Source organism: Elgaria multicarinata, chromosome 1, assembly GCF_023053635.1.
Source record: "Elgaria multicarinata webbii isolate HBS135686 ecotype San Diego chromosome 1, rElgMul1.1.pri, whole genome shotgun sequence".
Lineage (NCBI taxonomy): Eukaryota > Metazoa > Chordata > Lepidosauria > Squamata > Anguidae > Elgaria > Elgaria multicarinata.
The window spans coordinates 108,602,233-108,625,712 of NC_086171.1; the positions used below are offsets into that span (position 1 = coordinate 108,602,233).

The window sequence follows — 23,480 nt, forward strand, 5'->3', positions numbered from 1 at the left end:
CCGGATGACTGGAGGAGGGCTAACGTTGTCCCTATCTTCAAAAAGGGCAAAAAGGAGGAACCTGGGAACTACAGACCAGTCAGTCTGACATCCATCCCTGGGAAAATTCTGGAGCAGATTATAAAGAAGTCAATCTGTAAACACCTTGAAATCAATGCAGTGATTACTAGAAGCCAACATGGATTTGTCAGGAACAAATCCTGTCAGACTAATTTGATCTCATTTTTTGATAGGATAACCTCCCTTGTGGACTGTGGGAATGCTGTGGACGTCATATATCTTGACTTCAGCAAAGCTTTTGACAAAGTACCACATGACATTCTGATTAACAAACTAGCTAAGAGTGGGCTAGATGGAACAACTATTAGGTGGATTCACAGTTGGCTACAGAATCGGACTCAAAGGGTACTTATCAATGGAACCTTCTCAAACTGGGGAGAGGCAACGAGTGGGGTGCCGCAGGGCTCAGTCCTGGGTCCAGTGCTCTTCGACATTATTATTAATGATTTGGACGAGGAGGTGCAGGGAACACTGATCAAATTTGCAGATGACACAAAATTGGGTGGGATAGCTAATACCCTGGAAGACAGAAACAAACTTCAAAGTGATCTTGATAGGCTGGAGTGCTGGGCTGAAAACAACAGAATGAAATTTAATAGGGATAAATGCCAAGTTCTACATTTAGGGAATAGAAACCAAATGCACAGTTACAAGATGGGGGACACTTGGCTCAGCAATACTACAAACGAGAAAGATCTTGGAATTGTTGTAGATTGCAAGCTGAATATGAGCCAACAGTGCAATATGGCTGCAAGAAAGGCCAATGCTATTTTGGGCTGCATTAATAGAAGTATAGCTTCCAAATCATGTGAGGTACTGGTTCCTCTCTATTCGGCCCTGGTTAGGCCTCATCTAGAGTATTGTGTCCAGTTCTGGGCTCCACAATTCAAGAAGGATGCAGACAAGCTGGAGCGTGTTCAGAAGACGGCAACGAGGATGATCAGGGGTCTGGAAACAAAGCCCTATGAGGAGAGACTGAAAGAACTGGCCATGTTTAGCCCAGAGAAGAGAAGATTGAGGGGAGACATGATAGCACTCTTCAAATACTTAAAAGGTTGTCACACAGAGGACGGCCAGGATCTCTTCTCGATCCTCCCAGAGTGCAGGACACGGAATAACAGGCTCAAGTTAAAGGAAGCCAGATTCTGGCTGGACATCAGGAAAAACTTCCTGACTGTTAGAGCAGTGCGACGGTGGAATCAGTTACCTAGGGAGGTTGTGGGCTCTCCCACACTAGAGGCATTCAAGAGGCAGCTGGACAACCATCTGTCAGGGATGCTTTAGGGTGGATTCCTGCATTGAGCAGGGGGTTGGACTAGATGGCCTTGTAGGCCCCTTCTAACTCTGCTATTCTATGATTCTATGGGTAAGGTGCAATTATTTCCTTTGCTATCAAGCTTTGCTGGATGAGAGGACCAGCATGCTTAAATGTATTAGAGGCCTTCCTCTCTGACCAATGTGCCACATCCCTTTGGGTATTCATACAGAGACTGCAACATAGAATACAAAGTAATTCTGCTGCAGCAAAATCTAGCCACAATTGGGAATATGGGTACTGCCATGTCTCAAAGGAACAGCCACTAGCTTCTAAGCTGTGGTAATCTTAAGAGTCTAGGATAGAAAATGGTGCAGAGACTCCAGTGGAGAAGGGCACTACAAGATGGACCTCTGGATGACTGAGAACCTTCTCTGCAGCCTGGTAGTTAATGATGTCTGATACCAGCCAGTAACTCCTCTTGACTAGTCTATTCCTAGAATTACACCATGAATGGCTAGTAGTCTTGATAGCTTTATTCCTGTGGTACCAGGTCATCTTGCCCTTTTTGTTTTAGCAGTTACAGAAGTCAAGTATGAGGTTGTTGGACAAAAGGTAATGGTGTGTGTGTGGAATGTATTTTGTCCAAGGCACCAGACTAAGTAGGTCCACACTGGATACATGACACTTTCCATTTGAGATTGAAAACAGAGAAGATGAAGCCCTATTCAGGAGGCCAATGTGGGTCTAAAATAAATGTGTGAAGAGAAAGGGAAGTGCTCTAGGTCCGTCCACCTCCTCACACATTTCCATCGCCCTGTACTTATGGAGGGTGAGGGTCTGAACAGGACAGCCACCTGTATTTGTGGAGGTTCTGCACGTGACCCTGTAAAAGCAAGGGTCTTGGTTGTGTGGTGGCCCTCCTTTCCTCAAGTGTTGATTCTACACTGCAAAAGAACACCTGAATAGGGCTTGAGGAGCAATCTGATGAGGTCCATTTCTCAGAGATGAAAGGCATCTGTATCCTGCAACAGCTTAGACAATGACTTAGTTTTATAAATCTGTCTTATCATATCTTTTAAACACATCCAGTTGTTATTTCTTAATTAGGAACGAATAATTTGTCGCACTTATGATGTACAAGATCCAAAGGTGAGTTATATATATATATATATATGTGTGTTTGTATGTGAAGAAGAACGTGGGTCATTTTCAGCCACATCTGTCAGGGATATTTTTTGTAGACTGCTTCAAATTAACAGAAGTTTCCTAAAATTGATGTACTCTTGGTTTTTAGTAGAACTTGCTCAAAGCAATTGGTTGGTAGAATGGCGCCCTTCTTTCTCCTGCAGCTCTTAAAGTTTGCATGAACCATTTAACTTCAGATGAACCGATAACACTGCCTTAGGCTGCAATACTGTGCACATTTAATCTAGAGTAAGCCCCATTTAATTCAATTGGACATACTTCTGGGTAAACATATATTGATTTTTTTTTGGACTCCATAAGAAACTGAAGAAATGTTTTATCTTTCATGCTCTTTGGTGTGTTCGTAATATGGTCTCTTTTCTTCTCTCCTGTTCAGAGTACAGCGAAGCCGGCAGACTGGAAATATCAGAATGGCCTCTCTGCTTCCTGGCTATCTTTAGAATGCACAACTAATGCTAATATACACATCCCACTACCGGCTACGTTGGCCAGCCACGACCTAGAGAAAAATACAAGGGTAACAGAACAATTGCTATGCATGACTTATTTCTATTAACTTAATCTATAAGTATGAAGATAGGTGTATATCATTCTGTGTTGTGCTATTTCTGGTGCCAGCGGAAGACCTTTTTATTTTCACAGTATTTTAGTGATTTATTCTAGTCATTTAACTCTGCTATTTTAAATCTGCATTTTAGAACTGTATTTTAAATTTCTGCATTGCTGCTTAGTTTTATTCTGGTTGGACTTTTGAATTGTGGTTTTAAGCTTTCGTATTACATTTTATGCTATACTTACAGTTTGAACTTTTGTGAACTGCCCAGAGAGCTTCAGCTATTGGGCAGTATAGAAATGAAATAAATAAATAAATAGCTCTGTTGATTCCTGGCTTTGCTCTATCTGCTTTGCTGCTTCTAAGCCATAACAGCTTTCAGACCCTTAAGCCGCTTCCCCCTGTCTTCCTTAAACTTTTGCCCAACCCCTGTTCTTGCTCAGAGCCTATCCCAAACCATTGTAATGCTGCTGCTTCTCCTATGTCGCTTGTCAGTTAATCCCCTCTGTCCCAGCTCCAATAGACCTTTCTTTACTCATGGCAGACCCAGTCAGTTCTGTGCTTAGTCTAGTGTCTAGGACTATTATGAATGATCAAAACGAGGTCTCTCAAGTAACATTACTTAATGCCAAAGGGCAACTTTCTGTATTTAAATCACTGGTATTAACCTATTCATTTTTCACTTTCTATGGAAAGTATATTTATTTATTTATTTCTTACCCGGATCGAGGCAGGAAATAACAATGAATATAAAACACATTAAAAACTGATTAAAAACATAGCATACATGATTAAAACATTCTAAAAACATTCTAAAATTTCACTGGGTAGGCCTGCCGGAATAGTTGCAAGCTATTTATCTCTCTGGACTTTTGTTTATGGCTGTTGCAAGCTATATGGTTGCAAGCTATTTATCTCTCTAGATTCTTTGTTTATGGCTGTTAGCAGTATTTATAACTAATAGTAGCTATTTAACTGTTCAAAGCGCTTGATGTTGGCCACAGTTCAGGTGTGAGTCTCTTCTAATGTCAGTGGCAAAGAGATTGTTTAGCAAGATGTTATTGCAACATGCATCCCTTTCTTTTAATTCTACTTTATAGAATGGATTAGTACGATGGGCCAAACAGATAGAGGAAGCGGTCTTTTTGATCAATGGTCAAGTCAAAGACGAAGATGCCGACTTACTGGAAGGGCAGGTAAGTGCTGAATGGCATATCATTAATGCTGATGTAGAACACAATGTCTATCGTAGTATAAGTTTTTACTAGTCAGTTTAAAAGTACAGTAGCTGCAATTGAATTGATTTGGATCATTCTTACAGTGGACCCTTACATTAGAGGTAATAATGCTATTGCAGGGAGGATGGCCAAATGAGTCTCTATCCTAAAGTTATGTGTCTTCTTTGACCAAGCAGTAACTTAGCAAGTTGCTACATCCACATTGTAGTAAACCTATCTATAATGTCTTGCTAAGTGTTGGGGAAAACTCCGCATGACATCTGATCAGGTATTACCTGAATAAGGATTCTGGAAAGGGGGAAATTTGTCCTCACCACTTTTTAGGTTATTGCAGACAGACTTGCCAAACAATTACTGTAAGTATACACCATGGTACGCTGCCATTTACCAGGTGCTGTCTTTATTTTCCTATTGAGAGTGTATATTTCCTCAGTCCATCAGCTAAGAAGTCTTGAAAAATTATGTAGGGAAAGGAGATATTCCGTTAGAAGATAGCAACTTTGGAGCCATATTGCATTACTAAGTGATAGGGATGAATGGATCAGACTATTTTTGGTGTGTCAGTTTTTTGTGTTTAGTCATAAATACATTCCATCACATTTCCACACTAATCTGCCTTTTTTTAAAATAGCTGTAAAAATAGTACAGATTTGTATATGCATTTTATCATATTATGCACATTTTATTTAATATGCATCTTGGTACATTTTAAGCTGAATCACAGCAGCACAAAAATCAGAAGTGCAGAATTAGAAGGATAACTGCATTCTGATGTGCACGTTACTTTGAGAGGTGTGAATCAGCTCAGTTGGACTGAACGAAATGCTCAAACATCCTTACTAAGTGACCATAGCAATTATATTTATCTGTTGGTAATAATAATAACAATAATCCTCTCTACTAGGCTTCCTTTTTGAGGTCAGTCATTATGCATCTCCATGTGGACGTTGCTCTCATACACCAGTTGGATAGGCTCAGTCAGATGCATTTATTTTCTGAAACTGTGCACCTTTTGGGCTTTTACACATTCAAGCATATTTTGAGTACATGATTTGCTTTAGTCCCAAGTAGCCACCACAGTGCTTAGAAGAGAGCCCAGCCACAGCAAAACCATATGGCGGTTTTGCTGACTCTTGCAAACTATATCAGCTTAGGCTGATATACCAACTCTGCCCTTATCTGGATGGAGATAGCCCAGCTACAGTTATCCGTGCTCTGATAACCTCTCGTTTGGATTACTGCAATGCGTTATATGTGGGGCTGCCTTTGAAAACGGTCCGGAAACTTAAACTGGTACAAAACAGGGTAGCACGGTTACTAACAGGGACTGGCCGACGAGACCACATCACGCCAGTCCTTTCCCAGCTTCATTGGCTGCCAGTCCAGGTCCGGGCCCGATTCAAAGTGCTGGTATTAACATTTAAAGCCCTAAACGACTTGGGGCCAGGCTATCTGAAGGAACGCCTCCTCCTGTATGTACCTGCCCGGACCCTAAGGTCATCCTCAGGGGTCCTTCTCCGCGAGCCCCTGCCAAAGGAAGTGAGGCAGGTGGCTACCAGGAGGAGGGCCTTCTTTGCTGTGGCACCCCGGCTGTGGAATGAGCTCCCTAAGGAGGTTCGCTTGGCACCTACATTATATGCCTTTAGACGCCAGGTGAAGACCTTTTTATTCTCCCAGCATTTTAACAGTTTATAAATAAATCATAACTTGGTGTTTTAAATTTGTAATTTTGCATTGCTGCTGTTTTTATCTGGTTGAGCTTTTATATTGTATTTTATGTTATGGTTTTATACTGTTGTTTTATACTTTGAATGGTTTTAATTTTGTGAACTGCCCAGAGAGCCCTGGCTATTGGGCGGTATAGAAATGTAATAAACAAATAAATAATGAATAATGGCAGACAGAGAAAAATGTGCAACAGTTTAATTTATCTAAAAAATGTTTTTCACACTTATTTTATATAACTCACAACAGCAGAAAACTCTCAGAAGGAAAAAATATCCAAAATGGATTGCCTCCTCTCTTGAAACTCATGAATTCTCTTAACTGCTTTCTATCCTTTCATTATCTCTACAGAAAAAGTCTACAAGAGGAAACATGCCATCAGCTACTCAGAGCCTTGACGTTAGGGTTTTAATGCAATTGGTAAGTAAGTTCACCAGTGCAGTAAGTAGCATAGAGCGATGTAGGAAGTCCCTGGTTAAAACCTCACCTGATCTATAAATTCACTAAGAGTGCAATCCTGTGCAGGTTTAGACAGAAAAAATATTACATCTCCTAGCATGCTCTAGCCAGCAATTTTGGCTAGGACATGCTTGGAATTCTAGGTGTGTTTTTTTCTTCCTATGCATGGGATTGCACCCTAAGTGATGTTGTACAAGCTGCTATCTCTTGGCCTCAGTTCCTCCCCATGTCTATGTTTTTAACTTTTGTAAACCGCCCAGAGAGCTTCAGCTATGGGGTGGTATATAAATGTAATAAATACATAAATAAAATAAATTTCTATGGCCTTACCTAGACCTAAGGTTTATTCCGGGGTCGTCCCTGCCTGCTCCCGGGATCCCTTGTGTGTCATGACCCCAGGATGATCCTGGGATAAACCTTAGGTCTAGCTAAGGCCTCTGACATGGCAGAGGCTGCTTCTGAGAATGGGAAAGAAAGGATATTTCTTCCATGCTGATTTCACGTCCCACAGGAAACATATCCGAGAGCTGGTGTAGCCATTAACTCTATTAGTTGGCCATGTGCATATTGCTATATCTTCAGTATTGTCACTAAACACTCTTAAGAAGCACTATATATTAAACTCCCCATCTCCATTAGAAATTCTACACTGGGTTGTGAAGTCTACAGTATAAGTTGCTATAGGTTGCCAGCCTGTTTGGATGAAATGTAAGCCCCAGATCTTTAGGGACCATGAGAGTGTTCCAAGAGGCCAGGTGGAAAAGCAGAGGACCTCTTTATGCTCAAGTGACTACCTCTGAAACATTTTGCAATAACTGTGAATAGCTGGTAACTATATCTTGGAAATCTGTCTTAAATTGAGAGAGAAGCTGATTTTGTGAGTATTAGAGTGCAGCCCTACATAGTAAAAACGAATGATTTTGAGAGTATATGGCAAAAGTTCCTGGAGTTTGTATTTTCTAAAGGAAGGGGGGATCCACCAACAGATGAAACTATGAGTTTTTGGAAGCAAGAATGAGATCCCGAGGTGGGGGGAGCACTGTTATGTTTATTATATTATCTTTAATAGGTTAACATCGAATATATGATAGTAAGGTATTATAATGTTTTTGTATTAAGTGATTTTGATTTGTGTTTGTTGTTTCAATAATAAAATAATAATAATAATAATAATAATAATAATAATAATAATAATAATAATAAAAAAGAGTGCAGCCCTATGCATGTTTAGCATCTTTAGACAGAAAGAAGTCTTCCAACTTCCAGCATTCCCTAGCCAGCCATGGTGGGTTATTTTCTGTCTAAACATGCATAGTGTTGAACCCTTAAATTCTTAATTCATGCTTTTGGTGAAACTGTACATATGTCTTGGGTGTAGGCTGCTTCTGCTTTGTCTTCCCTTGCTGATTCTGGCCTCAAATGCTTACCAATAGTATAAATACGAATGGGTAAATCTGTGAACTTTGTTTCAATCCACATCAGTTTGTGGCTTTTAAAAAGTCAGCATGAACATTTGTATGCATTTTTGTGTGCGTTTCTCCTCGTGTGGCGCAGAGTGGTAAGCGGCAGTTGCTGCAGCCGAAACTCTCCCCACGGCCTGAGTTCGATCCCAGCGGAAGCTGGTTCTCAGGCAGCCAGCTCGGGTCGACTCAGCCTTCCATCCTTCCGAGGTCGGTAAAATGAGTACCCAGCTAGCTGGGGGGAAAGTAACTGCGACTGGGGAAGGCAAGGGCAAACCATCCCGCTACAAAGTCTGCCAAGAAAACGTCAGCGAAAGCAGGCCTCCCTCTAGGAGTCTGCAATGACCCAAGTGCTTTGCACGAGAGGTTCCTTTCCTTTCATTCCTTCTCCTATATACACACTTTTTGCATCCGGTTTTCCTTTTCTAATTGTTTTGAATGCTTTTTCACAAATAACGTGCACGTTTCCCTAGCCGACGCATTTTTCTATGCGTTTTTTGTTTGGAGAATTTCGTTAAAAACTCTTGATAAGTGTGAATGCCAAAATATAAACTGTGACCTGTTTTGTATATTGATTTGGAGAGTTCAGGTTTGGTAAGTTCTTGTCAAAACGCAAACTGAGGAAAAAATGTCCCTGTCCCTAGATAGCAGTATTCGTACAGAGTTGAAAAGGAGTAAGCCAGCAATATGAATACTAATCTCCACCCACCAAATCTCAATCTGAAATGCTTTTTTTAAAAAATAAATTGCGAAAGATCAAACCGAATGAGATTTGAAGAGAGAAAATAAATAGCCAGCAGTATGTAAGGTGCCTGAGAAATTCCAGCAGGATTTACTATTTGAAAGCGATGCAGAACCAGCTGTATAATTCAAGAAAGCTATTACTGTGCTTGTGACTTCTGTGTGTTCTCTCTTTCAGTCACGAAATTCAAACTCCAGGTCCACAGCAACAGTCCAGGTCTGCAGCGGTTCCATAAATCTTAAAGGTGCTTTAAAATGCAAAGCTTACATCCATAATAACAAGCCCAAAGTTAAAGATGCTGTTAAGGTACTTTTGCTGCCCTTCAGTGTACTGAAGGATTTGGTCTTGATCCCATACCCCACCCCCAATACTTTTCTTGAGATAAAATAGAGGGTGTCATTTCAGTAGGCCACACTTCACCCAGAGCACCCTAAATTTCACTGAGAAATGCCAAATTGAAACCAAGAGCCTGTATTCTATCTGTACTTGACATAAATATGAGTTCTGTGTCGGTTCTGAAAAACATGTTTTCCTTCAGCGCTTGTAGAAGGTAATAGGAAATGTTCTGTTCTTGCACATTAATATGACACTTAACAGTGTGGTCCTGTACATGCCTACTCAAAAGTAAGTCTAATTGCGTTTTCTGGGGCTAACTCTTAGGTAAGTGGATATAGGATTGCAGCTTTGGGGGTGAAGGTGGGGGCAACTAGGTTTTCCTAAAGTTGATCCAACCTTGAGGGTTTTTCTTTCCTGGACTTCGGTATACAGAGTGGCCTTCAGCATCTCACGTGGTCTCAGAGAAAAGGCGATAGTCGTGGCAGGCAAGATTGATTTTTAAAAAGCCAGTTATTTTGCATGTCAGCACCACCAAGGCATTTGGGTTACAGGGCAAGGGAGAAGGAAAACAAATAACCCAAGGACTGAGTAAACCAGGGTTTGTTCAATTGTCTGCAAGACAAACCATGGGTAGGGCAACAAACCATGGGTTAAATAAACCATGGGTTAGCCTTATGGTGAACCAAGCTATGATGCCCTTCCATAGAAGGGACTATAACCGTGCGTCGTATTCAACAATAGAAGTTTCACTTCTGTGATGCTTTGGCCTTGTAATAAAAGTTTTGTCCATAGGACTGTGCTGCCCCTTCTTTGGCTCTCCACACAAAGACGAATCAGCAGTCCAATGCTAGGAGGCAGGCTGAGTTTTGACACATTGCTGATTTAGACTTTCATCTCTCCCCGAGTTGCAGTCAAGTGGTGGGAGACTACCAGGTGTCCACATCCCACCACAGATGATCACAACTGTGGATCGGATCAGGCCCAATAGCTGTGTTTTAACATTTTTGTTTTTTCTTTAAAACAAACAAAAAGTTATCCATTCAACCATAATGTTGACATCAAAGACAACTGAAATCTTTCTAATATTTCCCTTTGTATCCTCTGAAATAAGCTTGGAGCCAGGGTTGCCCTTCCCTATTCATGTTTGTAGAGTTAGGTGCAAGAAATATTTGGAAGTAAATAGATTATTACTCTCCCACTTGTATACATTTTTCTCATCTTCTATAGATGTTTCACACATTGGTATGGTGGATTTCATACAAATGCATATTGCTAAATAATCCTACTTTTCATCCCAGACTGGACCTTCAGCATTCCTCATTATCAAAAAAAAAACATGGCAGGTTTTTCACTAATTTTTGCTTCACAGAATTGGCGGGCCTCTTCAGACAGTATGCTAAGCCATGGTTAAACCGATAACTGTTTTGCAGCAAGTGGTTACTGAGCATGTTTAAACTGTGGTTATGTAGCTATATTGTTTAGGAATGGTTCATAGGTACTAAATCATGGTTCACACCACACGCTAAGCCATAATGTTTAGCTCAAAATGCTTACCCATCATGGCTTGGTGTGTTGTCCGAACTGGGCCAGCATTTACTTCTAAGTAAACATGCTTATGGTCACATTCCATGTTCTTTCCATTGCTTTTTGCAGGACCTGATCGCTACTGTGCTCAATGGTGCCTACTAATTTGTAGTATAACTTAAATAGTCAGCTGTTCTGCACATAATGGCAAATCATGGGTTAATTAACCCACAATTTCCCATGCAAGAACAGGAGTGAGCAAGCATACTGCCTCCTGCATGTTCCTCACTTCTGCTTTTTCTCAACTACCTACAATTGGCCAGGTTGTAGGTTATTGAGTGTGATGTGCATTCCCAGAGTGTGGTTCTTGAGGGGTGAAATAACCCAGAGACTGTGTTGGCATTGCGTGGTGGAAGGCAGGCTACCCCTCACAACACCGCCATGCAATGATCAACTCATGGAGGGGATCATGTGTACCCCCCTCCCAAGTGTAACATTTCAAAAGTCCACCCTATGATTTTGCAATTTTGACATCAGCTGAGTTATTTGAGTATAGTGGGTTGTGGAATGTGTAGGAATGAATTGCACTATCTTGAGCTTAAGTTAAGTGTGTGTTGTGAAGCTATTTTTCCACCCTATTTTTCCACCCTATTGTTTATTTTACTGGGAAGATGGTTATTAAACACAGAAGACTGAACATCTTCTCCATATACTCTAGCTGTGACTTAGAATATTTCTTGGAGATTTTAGAATGTTTTTGTATCTTGTCTTTACAGGCCTTGAAGAGAGATATAATAAACACTCTGTCAGATCGTTGTGAAATATTGTTTGAAGATCTGCTTATGAACGAAACACCAGGAAAGAAAAGTAAGAAAAGGGGGAGAGTAATTGGGCAACAGTATGTTTTCAATGGTGCTGCTTGCGTGTTGACAGGAGCCATGAGATGTGAGGGTATTGCGGGAGCTTTGAAATCGCTGCACTGGTTGCCTGTGAGCTACCAGACCTGATCCAAGGTGTTAGAACTAGTGCACAAAGCCCTAAATATCGTCCCTTGAGGAATGTAGCCTATCAGGCTACCACACATGGCAGGGCCTTCTCTGTGGCGGCACTCTGGCTACGGAACTTCCTTTCCAGTAGATATTTGGCTGTTGTCATTTTTGGCCCCAGTTAATTCTCTGGCCTCCCCTCATCTCACATCAGTCCGCTGGTCTCTGTCCACCACTCTGCCGCTAAGATCATCTTCCTGGCCCGCCGCTCTGACCATGTCACTCCGCTTCTGAAATCTCTTCATTGGCTCCCAATTCATTCCAGAATCCAATATAAACTTCTCCTGTTGACCTTCAAAGCTTTTCACGGTCTAGCTCCTGCCTATCTCTCCTCTCTCATCTCACACTATTGCCCCGCTCGTGCTCTTCGCTCCTCTGATGCCATGCTTCTTGCCTGCCCAAGGGTCTCTACTTCCCTTGCTCGGCTTCGCCCATTTTCCTCTGCTGCCCCTCATGCCTGGAATGCTCTTCCAGAACACCTGAGAACTACCAACTCAATCACAGCTTTTAAAACACAGCTAAAAACTTTTCTTTTCCCTATAGCTTTTAAACTTTGAGTTTGTTCTGACTCTATACTGTTAGCTTCACCCTTCCCGGTGCCTGTTTACACTTCCCTGTGCCTGTTTGCATTCTCTTTCCCTCCTTATTGTTTACTACAACTTTATTAGATTGTAAGCCTATGCGGCAGGGTCTTGCTATTTACTGTGTTATCTGTACAGCACCATGTACATCGATGGTGCTATATAAATAAACAATAATAATAATAATAATAATAATAAAGACTGTGGCAAGTGCTCTTTTTGTTTTTCTAATTGATTGTGTTGATGATTTTATTGTATTTTATAATGTATTTTTAATTTTAGAGTCAGTATTTTAACATTGTTATTTATACTGTGTTTTATGTAGGTTGTGAGCCCCTCTGGGCTCTCTGTGAGCCCAGAGGGCAGGATAGAAATCAAATCAAATAAATACGTAAATAAAAATGACTGTAGTTCTCCTCTTTAAATCTGGGTTTCTAAAACAAATTATTTCTGATAAATGGACATCTTCAATAACAAGTGAAAATAAAAGCCAGACAAGATTATTTTGTAGGCAGTGCTGTCCACGTTGGTCTAATAATAGCTATTTTTCTTCATTCAAGTTATTCCAGCCATCACGCCGAACTTTCTGAAAATCTCCATAGTCTGCCAACTATCGAAGTGTGGTTGCCAGCTTTCTTTACCAGCCCCAATTCCTATGTCTTTGACAGCAGCTTTTTCTGTAGATGTTAGTATGCAATAATTTTATGCAGTGAAAAGCTTCACACGCTTGATTTCTGCAGATCAAGCTACTGCTAAGGGTACAGGAGCAGGCCAGTCAGTGGGCATTGTGTTCAAGGAACACAAGTCCAAGGCCCCTATAAATATGTGGAAAGAGTTTCTTGGTTCTTTGTAACTTGGCCTTTGTTTCTGAGCTCAGGGCACATTTTGTAGTTGCACATAGTAGTAAAAGTTGTCCTTCACGGGCATAAAAGCATCATCTTTTGTTGCTTTCTTTCAGAAGAGTGGGCCAATCAAAATAGCTTCGCAGCCTTAATGTTGTTGGTCACTTTGCCCCTTGTGTGGAGTTGTTGTTGTTGTTGCTGCATGAACTGAATGGAAACCCAGTTGCTTACAGCATGATCTAGCGTATAATGGAATCTGGCTTAGATGCCACTGTACCAAAAAAGCTGGACTGCTTCCTTAGTCTTTGGGGAACTTTCATGTGTGATACTGTATTTCTTCAGTTGTAAGACGCCATCGATTGTAAGACACACACTAATTTCAGTACCACCAACAGGGGGAAAAAAACCCTAAGACACACCCGCGATTCTAAGACACACCCCATTTTTAGAGATGTTTATATGGGGGGGGGGGAGTGCGTCTTAGAATCAAAGAAATAGGGTATATCCAAATTGTAATGTTGTTAATTGCCTGCTATTTTCAGTTGCCTCTTTAGATGGCGTACGTTGTCCACATTTGCGAACAGCTTTGCATGATATATGCCAGCCGTGTTTTTTAATGCTGTTGCTTAAACTATTTCTTAAAGATCATTTCTCCTGCCTCTAAACAGTTGATACGTCTCAAGTTTTCTTTTTTATTCTATTTTAAAACAAACCTTTTTTTGTTATTTCCACATTCCCTTGACCTACAGCAGGTAATAGTTGCCAGAAAGATAGCTTTTTTAGTCTGTTACAGCACAAACAACAAAGTTTTTAAAATGTCACATATCTATCTACCATCTATCTGTCTCCTGTTTGGGCAGAGTTTATTTTTCTCCTGTTCTTGCTGGAAAGCTGTTTTGGATCAACAGAAACACCCTTGTAAATTCTTAGTAGAAGCTCCTACTTTCCACCACAACATCCTCCTCCTTCTGCCCATCTCCTGGCCTAGTATCACAAGTGGGTGAGACAAAGGTGTTATGTCTAATACCTCTCCTTGTATTCCCCCCTCAGCAAATAGCTTGGAAGTCGAGGCAAATCTGTTCAGCAAACATACCTTGCTTAAACAGAATTTGCATGTTTTGACATGTTTGTGGGCCATTATGAGCGTTCGATTTGTTTAATGCAGATTAGGCAGAAGTATCAGAGTATGTGACCACCTAGGGATTTTACTATATTAATAGGCAAACTTGAGAATCCTTTGGCTCAACCATGCTGGCACCATCACTGGTCTCCACTTCCCGAAATGTCCTCAACAGATATACATTATTGTATATCTGTTGTATGTATATTGTATGTACATATTGTTTTGTATGTACATATTGTATTGTATGTACATATTGTATGTATATTGTTGTCCTCAACAATATACATACAGTGTCAGGGCTATGTTTGTATAGGCATGATGCATGTACAGCATTGGTACCATCCGTGGATATTTCATTTCTAAAATGTGATTCCCCACTGCTAACCTAAAAGGGTCTTGCAGCAACTTTCAGTGCCTTAATAGCTCATTCATAATTAAACTAATACAAAATCAGATACTGGCAGCTTGGGGGTTGCATAATTGGCATGTGGGTCACACAACATCACTGGAGTTGCACGGGCACTATTTTTGTTGAAGCATTTACAGTATTGTGGGACCAGTGTACCAGAATTAATAGAGATGGGGGGGTGGGGAGATGGATAACACACCCACTGCAGTATATGTTAGTGTTCATACTATTCTTTAATGATATTTAAAAAGGGCTTGCTCTCCCCCCCCTTTATTTTTTTTGTTCTCAGATTCTGAAAGAGAGTATCACACCTTGCCTTGCAGAGTATTTGCCCCCATTTCTGGGTCCAGTGTGTTGCTTTGCGATTATAAGTTTGGTGATGAAACAGCTGGGGAAATCCGAGAGCGTTTTCTTGAGATGTTGGATCAAGCTGTTCAAACAGAGGATTTACATACTGCTGAGGAAATGAATACGGGTAAATATAGCTGCTAATTTCAGAACCGGATTACTCTCTACCAGGAATTACTGAGAAGCCAGACCTGAAGCACAAGCACATCTTAACGCTGGTTCACAGAATGGTTGTTATCTCCAGCTTGAACCTGGATTGGTTTCAAGATGGTTTCAAGCACATCTAGTTGTACAGGATTTCTAGGGCTTCAGATACACAAGGCAAGACGTTTAGGATGCTATGTTTGTGCGTCATATGCCCAATTTTCACATAAATATTATATTGTAAACCAAGAAAGGATTTAGAGTCATATCAACTGATATTTGAATAGATTGAAGGTTTGGTTTAGGCTCTTTGTGCTTATCCCAAGCCAGATTTTGCAGTAGCCAGAAATGTGGTAGTGGGGCCTAAAGGTATGTTGAAGTGTGAGGCTGTCATGGGGCAATGCAAAAGACACACCAACCCAAGCTTTTTAAATGCTACTGTTCTAATATATTTAAATACTTTTAAATGCAGGGTATGCTTCTTAAACATCCCAATTTCTTTGCACTCAGTCGTCAGAAGGCTACGACTTGGAAGCAAGTTTGCTACTTACTAACTCTTACATTGCAATCTAAATAAGGGCTGCTTTAAGCAAAAGAAAAGCATGGTCTCATATGTCATGTCTGGTTTCGCCTTAAGTAAAAGGAACCATAAACTTAAAGCAATTCTATGTGTCTAAAAGCTGCAAGGAATGCACTTGGGAAAATAGACTCCTTCCCTTGCGGCTATGGCTTATCTTGAAAGCAAACAGATCAGAGGAAAGGAGGGAGGCAACACAACGGCTAAGATGAGTTATGTAACATTGGTTGTCCGCCTATGATTCTCTCCCGTGCAGTCCCTATACTTGTGTAACAGTGACACAAGTTTCTTCTCAGTTTTAGCTTGCATCTCTTAGCAGACCCAACTCCAAACTTTTGCTTGGCTGAATAAAATTATCTATAAATTGGCTTGTTTGATGTATAATTTGCACAATCAATGCAAATGATAATTTGGTATGCATCTCTTAGACTTCTGTGACTAGAGACTTCTATTATTCAGCATGTACAAGGAAGATTTGCATTAGCAATTGGCTTTGCTAAATCCCAGCTTCTAGCATCAAGGGGTTAAATCCAGTGAGTAGATAAACACAAATAAGATTTCAGTGAGGGTAATCTCTTCCCTTGCACTTATTCTTTGTTATCTAGTTGAAGATGTAATGAACCCAAGAGATGGGCACCCTGACCCCTACAGAGCCTGTGTTGGCATCCAAGACAAGCAGAACTGGTCCATTTTGTAATGCTGGGCAGAGGATTGAGAAACTGGGCTTTCTAAAACTGTAACAGATTGGTGGGGCAGGGATTCTCGCAACTCAAATGTGTCTGTCAACTTGACGTTTACATGCAATCCTATACTCAAAAATCCCATTGAATTCACAGGTGTCTGTAGGATTGCAACCTAAAAGGCATTGCGTAAATCAGACATGTAGTGTTTTCTTGAACTGTTCCTTCCACATCTTTTCTTCATCCACATCTTTTCTTCATCCACATCTTCATCCTACACCCCAATAAGCTGTTCTTTACGTAACTGGAGTACATGCCACCATGGTAGTACTACTGACATGGCAGCAGAAAACTGTACATTGTAGTACCAGCAATGCTGTTAATTGAGATGCTACAACAGTGCTGCAGTTCTTGACCTCTCTATACTTACTTGCTAATGCCATTATCCATAGAATTGGGTTGTTAGGAAGAATGCAGAAATTATGCAGCTCGTGTTTTGAATTGCTGATCGTTTATTTGGCTTTTCATTTTCAGATGGAGAGTGTAGCACTCCAACTCCAAGTATATTGCAAATTAACTTTGAATGAGTGCTGAAAACATAATTTATTGGGAAAATAGCTATTAGCTCCTACTGTGTTCTCTCTCTCTATGGTTTTCATTAGGGAGAATGTCAACGTCATAATAATTCTTTACATCATCAGCATTCCTTAACTTCATGTCCTCCAGATGTGTTCAGCTATAATCTCCATAATCCCCAGGCACCATAGTGAATGGTCTCCTGGGTAGGGATGATGGGATTTTAGTCCCAACACATCTTGTGGGCATTGCGTCGGGGATGGCCGCTTTACATTCTTCTAGAGGAGCGGTATAGTTTACATACCTTGCAAGAGGCCGTAACCATAAAGGGGAAGATTGCTAGGGATGCAAGAGCAGGAGAGAAGGTAAGAAACCTGACATTACAAATGTACCAAATCTATAATCACAGTGTTTGTTCTGTATTTAAGAACTCTATTTACTTAGAAGAATTTAGAATTCTGTGCCCCAAATTTAACCGGGACCAAGAAAGAATGCTTAATCATATTAAGAATGCTTAATCATTATATAATATCATTATGTAATATCATTAAGCATTATGATTAATGCTTAATCATAATGTAATATCAGGTTTCTTCCTTTCTCCGCTGTGGCACCCCGGCTGTGAAACGAGTTCCCCAGAGAGGTCCGCCTGGCGCCTACACTGTATTCTTTTCATCGCCAGCTGAAGACCTTTTTATTTTCTCAGTATTTTAACACCTAAATTTAAACTTTGCTGTTTTAATTCTGTATTTTAATCCCATATCAATTTCTGCTGTGTGGTTTTATCCTGGTTGTGCTTTTTATACTGTATTTTGTATTTGTGTTTTTAACCTGTTGGTTGTTTTATTATGGTTTTAATTTTTGTGAACCGCCCAGAGAGCTTCAGCTATTGGGCGGTATAAAAATGTAATAAATAAATAAAAAATAAAAGTAGGGGAGAAATATAATAGTAACATTAACCACTGGGAAGCTCCCTCGAATGCCTTCTAAGGACCCACACACTTATGTACTTTGAATGACTCAGGTTCTTTTTTATAACTGTCCACATTTATTTTGGATACCATTTGCCTCTTTGATCAACCAAGATTTCACAAATATCTGCTTCCAGAGCTGTTGGTTGTATGGGATACCCTTATCTATAAAGGGGTACATTTATAAGGCCTTTTCCCATGTAAAAACTGAAGGAGAATGTTGCCACAAGGGCAGCACCTCAACATTTACCTTAAAAGATTGCATTTGTATTGGTCCTTAGAAACCCAAGAGAGCTTACAGTGATCAAGGGATGTTATTTTGCCATTGCTCTTCTATGACTGAAAATTTCCCCCAGTTCTGGCCAGTTTCTGAGTACAAATGGCAAACTGAGGAGTAAATTGAATTGCATTATTAGGTTTTTCAGTGACAGAGTTTTGGACTAAAGTACAGGATCAATAGTGCCTGACCGTAGACTTTAGTGCACGTCGTGGCCAGATGAGAATGCAGGACTTCTGAAGAATGCTTTTACTGTAATTTGAACTTGGATTTTCTGGAAAATGTGGCTTTAGTGAATGACTCATAGTCGTTCCATTTCTGTGCGGTCATCCAATTTCAAAGGTTGCTAAAATGAAATGCCCATCTGCTTTGTACTACTTTTGTTTTGCTTGAGGCGGCTGAAAGAAGCCACACGTTGGAATATTGTTGGAAGAGTTGACGTGCTTTCAATGACTCTTCGCTGATTTGATCCAGAACTCATTTGTACCTGCTCCAAATTTGACGCACCTGGGGCCTAGGGTCCACGCTGCATTGTATACAATTATTTATTTAGTTATTTATATTTTTTGATGAGATTGTTTTGTTTTGTCATGGCCTTTGGCTTATACAATAAATCGATGATGTTGATGTACCTGCTCCCAGAACGGGTGGTGATTTGGAGTATAATTACCATATGTATGCAACCACTGGAGGGCCAGGCGGTCAGCAAGCACTGCCTTGATTCAGTTGGTTGATGAATGTGGATGGAACCTGCTTGATAGGAAGGTTTGTTGCCTATGCTGGCAGTTAATTGATCTGTTGCTGTTTCCTAAGCAAGCATTTCATGCAAACCTGTTGTATGTCTTAGACCCATTTTACATGCACCCCAGTTGATCCGGCTACTGCCACCTTCCAGAGCTATGAAAAAGCTTTCACCCACATGATCCATCTGACAGCATTTAGCATATTACGCCAGCAATGTAGCTCCCAAGGGACCAAAAAGCTACAACGAGGACCGCCTGGCGCAAACATTGCTATCTTTTCGGTGCCAGGTTAAAACTTTTCTCTTTTCCCAGGCTTTTCGCAATACCCTGGATCTGTTTTTATAGTTGTTTATGAAGTTATTTATAACTGTTTTTATAATGTTGTATGTTTTTGTGGTTTTAAATTTTGTATATTGTTTTTAATTATTTTAATGTTTTGTAAACTGCCCAGAGAGCTTTGGCTATGGGTGGTATAGAAATGTAATAAATATTAACAACAACAACAATAATACTTGTGTGGTACGCTAAATACCGTTGGTGCAAGCTTTTACATGGACTGAATTGGGAGTAATTGTGCATGTCAGATTGCATGTAAATGGGTTCCTAGTAATTCCCCTTCCTTCCTCCAAATTCTTATTCTGTATTCACTATATTATCCACTAATGTTGAAATTATTCAATTTCTGGGAGCCCCAAGCCTTCAATGATTAATGGTATACTCTTTCTTCTGTGTTTTAGTTGCTTGCTTTGAAGCCCCTCTTCAATGACTGTGATGCGTAAATGAAGCCCAGGGCTGTGTGCAAGCTGTACTCAAGCTAAATTATACAAATAGGTTTTGCATATGTTCACTTGCTTTTTTTTAGCTTCCAAAACTGTTTTTTTTTAAAATAATTTTGCCAATGATGTGCACTAGACAGCAAGGAGGGAAAAACAGTGAGAGAATTAGATTAGGTAAACACACATTTACTTCCTCACTCTGGTATCATTTTTCTTCACGCAGTTGAAATAAACCCACCGAAGGAGCTCCAAGGTGAAATGCCTCAAAAACGGCTGACAAAAGAAATGGTTCTGTTAAAGCTTCACCAAAACATAGGTATATAAGTTCCAGCAATTGCTTTTTCACTTTTGGAACTAACGTTCTCTTTTCTGGGTATGATCATCCACATAACACTTTTCCTGCTGCCTCTGTGAATAAATAATAGCTGTATTAAAGCTAGGTAGAGAAAGGTGAATTTGAGGTTTAGAGGATGGATGGATAAATAAATAAAATTCATTAATTTTCCAGAACAATGATTGAGAAAAGTCATGAAGTAGTGGACGACCACAGATGTGTAAGGGGAAATTAGCAGTCAGTGGGGGTTTTTCTAGCTTCCCTAAAGAGCATCCTCTCTGTGGCACATTTGGTTAACCTCTCAAATTAGGAAGGCCAGTTTTGATATAGCATTTGTAGTAAAGTATCAAGAGTTGGGAAAATCGAAACCCTGACTTGTAGATATACAACGAGATCCTCTGGAATAGATCTAGCCAGTGTGGTGTAGTGGTTAGAGTGTTGGACTGGGAGTCGGGAGATCCGGGTTCTAGTCCCCACTCAGCTGTGGAAGTTCACTGGGTGACTTTGGGCCAGTCACAGATTCTCAGCCCAACCAACCTCACAGGCTTGTTGTGAGAATAAAATGGAGAGGAGGAGTATGGAGAAGACTGTATGCAGTCTTGGGTTCCTTGGAGGGAAAAAGGTGGGATATAAATGCAATACAGAAATAAACTATAATTTGTTTTGATAATGTGCTTGGCATTTACTGTGGTAAAACTGTTACAACTTGTTACAAACATATTAGTGGCAGGATTTGCAGGTTGGCGTGTCAGCTTGAACATTTGTTTCAAGTTGACACACAATTATTGCTTTGTTTCAAAAGGAAGAGCAATTGATCCAGGCTTCAATCTTATACCTCCTTACCTTGGAGAAAGCCTCACTAAAACCACGGGACTTCCTTCAGAATGCACATGTATAGGATTGCAGTGTAAACTTCCTAAAAAGCGGACTGTTCCTGCTGAGCTAGTCCCCCTATTGTTGCGTAATATTAGCTGTGGTACACCTCTGAACACTGTCGCATTTTTACAGTATTCTGTAGACTGCTGTCTTCAGTAATCTGTTTTGTGTTAGTAGTTCAGTCACAAAAAGAAGGTAGAGATTGACTGCTGTCGCCTCCTGGGTTCACAGTTCAATGGCTTAATCCTGTGAGCTGCTGCATAAGCATTGTGACTCATAGGATGATGCCTAAAAGTTCCCAGAACAAGGGCACAGATGATCTCCTTGGACTGGCCATGGGACAACAACATTGCCTCAGTTCTGGTGTAGCAATAGGCCCTTCTCCAGGATCCATTGGTTGGCCTGGGCTCTCCTGCAGCTGCCTAGTGCTTCACCTGTTTTGTTAATCTCTCAAACACTTCTAAGGTGTGCTCCGCTTACTAAGGTAGGAGTGCTTTTTATCTGCAGCAGTGCAAATTACGATTTGTGGTGCTACAGTTAAGAGAAGCTACTAAAGATTGGAGTTTAAATGGGCATCTAACAGAGAGCAGAGAAGGAAGAAAGAAGACAAATGACGAAAGCTCTGGTTGAATTGTAAATCTGTAAAGTTCGGTCTTTCCAAGTCTTCATCATTTGCTGGCCATCTTCATATCTGCTGTCTGAGTCTTTGATTATGAGTCTTTTGTGGTTATGTTTGATAATCTATGATGTCTGAAATACAGTTACTTACTGTTTTGAGCTTGGTAGGATAGAATGAGCTATCCATGTAAATATTTTCTTTAAGTTTGTCTCTCAGAAATGTGGGATAGAGCCAGAAGCTAGGGAAATAGGGAGAGAGATGCTTTGAGGGCCGGGCAGAAGAACCGTGGGGCAGCAGAATTGCACTTCCCCTGCCCCTAGACCTCCTCTGCACATAATGTGTACTGATGCATATGTGTATCAATATCTTTATAATGTTTATAAGTCTGCTCTAAGAGTCTTGCTTCTGCATTTTGTGGTATTGTTCAATGTGCCAGAATCTAGAACATATTTACCAGAGATTTTGACCAATTGCTCAGCGTCTCTCAGAATGAGCTAGACCTATCCAGGAAGCTATGAAAAAATTGGTGAGCCTCCCTCTATGGGTAAAATCAAACATAAGTTCTCCATAGAATAGATCCATTGAAATGAATGAGACTTGTTAGTCATGACTAGTCCCATTCATTTCAGTGGGTCTGTTCTAAGTAGGACTTCTATTTCTACCCTATATTTCCAGGTCCAATACAAAATATCTCTGTACAGCCTGTTTCTCTGTGTATTCAGCCTAAGAGTGCAGGACATTCCTACCGGCCTTGCTGCATAAGGCTCATGCATTTAGGGGATCATGAATTTAACAGGTGTATCAAATTAGGCCCTGTGCATACAGTCAGTTACTTATTGTGTCCAATACACACACAAGCAAAGTGAGTGTAAATAGAGGTTGTTCCTGAAGAAATGGAGAAAATATGCATATTGAATAAAATGAATAACTATCTAAAGCCCTTGTTATCTTCATACATTCTGGGTCTTGTTGGTGAAGCACGTACTTTATTTCAGGGACTCTTACTGTATGTCTTTGTGTTCATCTCATTCCTGTTCCTTTCTGTCCTAGTAACCAGGTGATCCTGTTTGCGTACTGAATTTGTGTTTCCTTTGTCACTTTTTAGGAGCGGTGATAGCTGTGGCTGTTGCAATATCGGCGGCAGCCTTCTCCTTTAACTACTTCAGTGATTAGCCTTCCAGTATTTAAGAACCAGCCTGAAACCTCCTGCCACCACAGATGTACTCAGAAGGTGCACGCTTCTAGAAGTGAATGCGTTAACAACCTAGCGTGTCACCTAACGATACAAATTAGCTGTTCTAACTAATGATAGCTTCAGCTGTCTTGTTTCTGCATGCAAATAGTGTAGGTGGTATGGTTTTTAAAAGCGAGAGGGGGGGAAACCCAACACAATCAACTGGCAGGAAAATAAGTGTAATATAACATTACTTTTCCAGGAAGAATTGTCAAACGTCTACTTATCTTTCCTTCTTACTAAATAAAGGACCATTGTTAAAGTTGTTACGTGTGTGTGTTTTTTCAAGAGATGTTGAAATTGTGTGAGATTAAGTGAAATGAGTTTTCCTATCGTTTGTTTTCTTATCAGGCATAACTACTACTACACACACACCGCAATTCTTGCAAACATTCTTGGGGTTTGTACGATATGTTTACATTATAGATTTTAACATGGTTTATTTCCCCTTTCCAGGGAACAGTGGAAACTCCAGATCTGTTAGGCAGGGCTAAGCACCAGTAACAGAATACTCAGCACCTCCACCATTTACAATTCCCAGTATTCTGTACCAGAAATCATGTCAATTAGTATAAAGTCAATTATAAGTTTGTGTAGTGACAGTATGACCTTAATTGGTTTGATAAGTCCTTGTTCATCCAGCATTTTATGTTTTCTGAGCAGTATGTTGTAAATTTTGCAGTGTGTTGGGATTCCAGACATCATCAATTAGCTCAATCCTGTACCAGATATAATGTTAGCAGACTAAGAAAAAGCAACATAC

At 40.4% G+C, this 23,480-nt stretch overlaps 1 protein-coding gene across 2 annotated transcripts in view; it reads left to right on the forward strand.

Annotated features, from left to right (window-relative positions):
• The window catches only part of ODR4 (odr-4 GPCR localization factor homolog), a 29,552-nt gene extending 6,562 nt beyond the window's left edge, over positions 1-22,990 (forward strand). For both annotated transcript variants that reach the window (XM_063134871.1, XM_063134881.1), the window contains 9 exons: positions 2,431-2,467; positions 2,901-3,041; positions 4,178-4,273; positions 6,392-6,460; positions 8,879-9,007; positions 11,338-11,428; positions 14,852-15,037; positions 19,878-19,970; positions 22,589-22,990. In XM_063134871.1, the coding sequence (XP_062990941.1) occupies positions 2,431-2,467; positions 2,901-3,041; positions 4,178-4,273; positions 6,392-6,460; positions 8,879-9,007; positions 11,338-11,428; positions 14,852-15,037; positions 19,878-19,970; positions 22,589-22,656 (910 nt within the window). In that variant the 3' untranslated portion in view covers positions 22,657-22,990. The remainder of the gene's footprint in view (positions 1-2,430; positions 2,468-2,900; positions 3,042-4,177; positions 4,274-6,391; positions 6,461-8,878; positions 9,008-11,337; positions 11,429-14,851; positions 15,038-19,877; positions 19,971-22,588) is intronic.
• Positions 22,991-23,480: the final 490 nt, after the last annotated feature.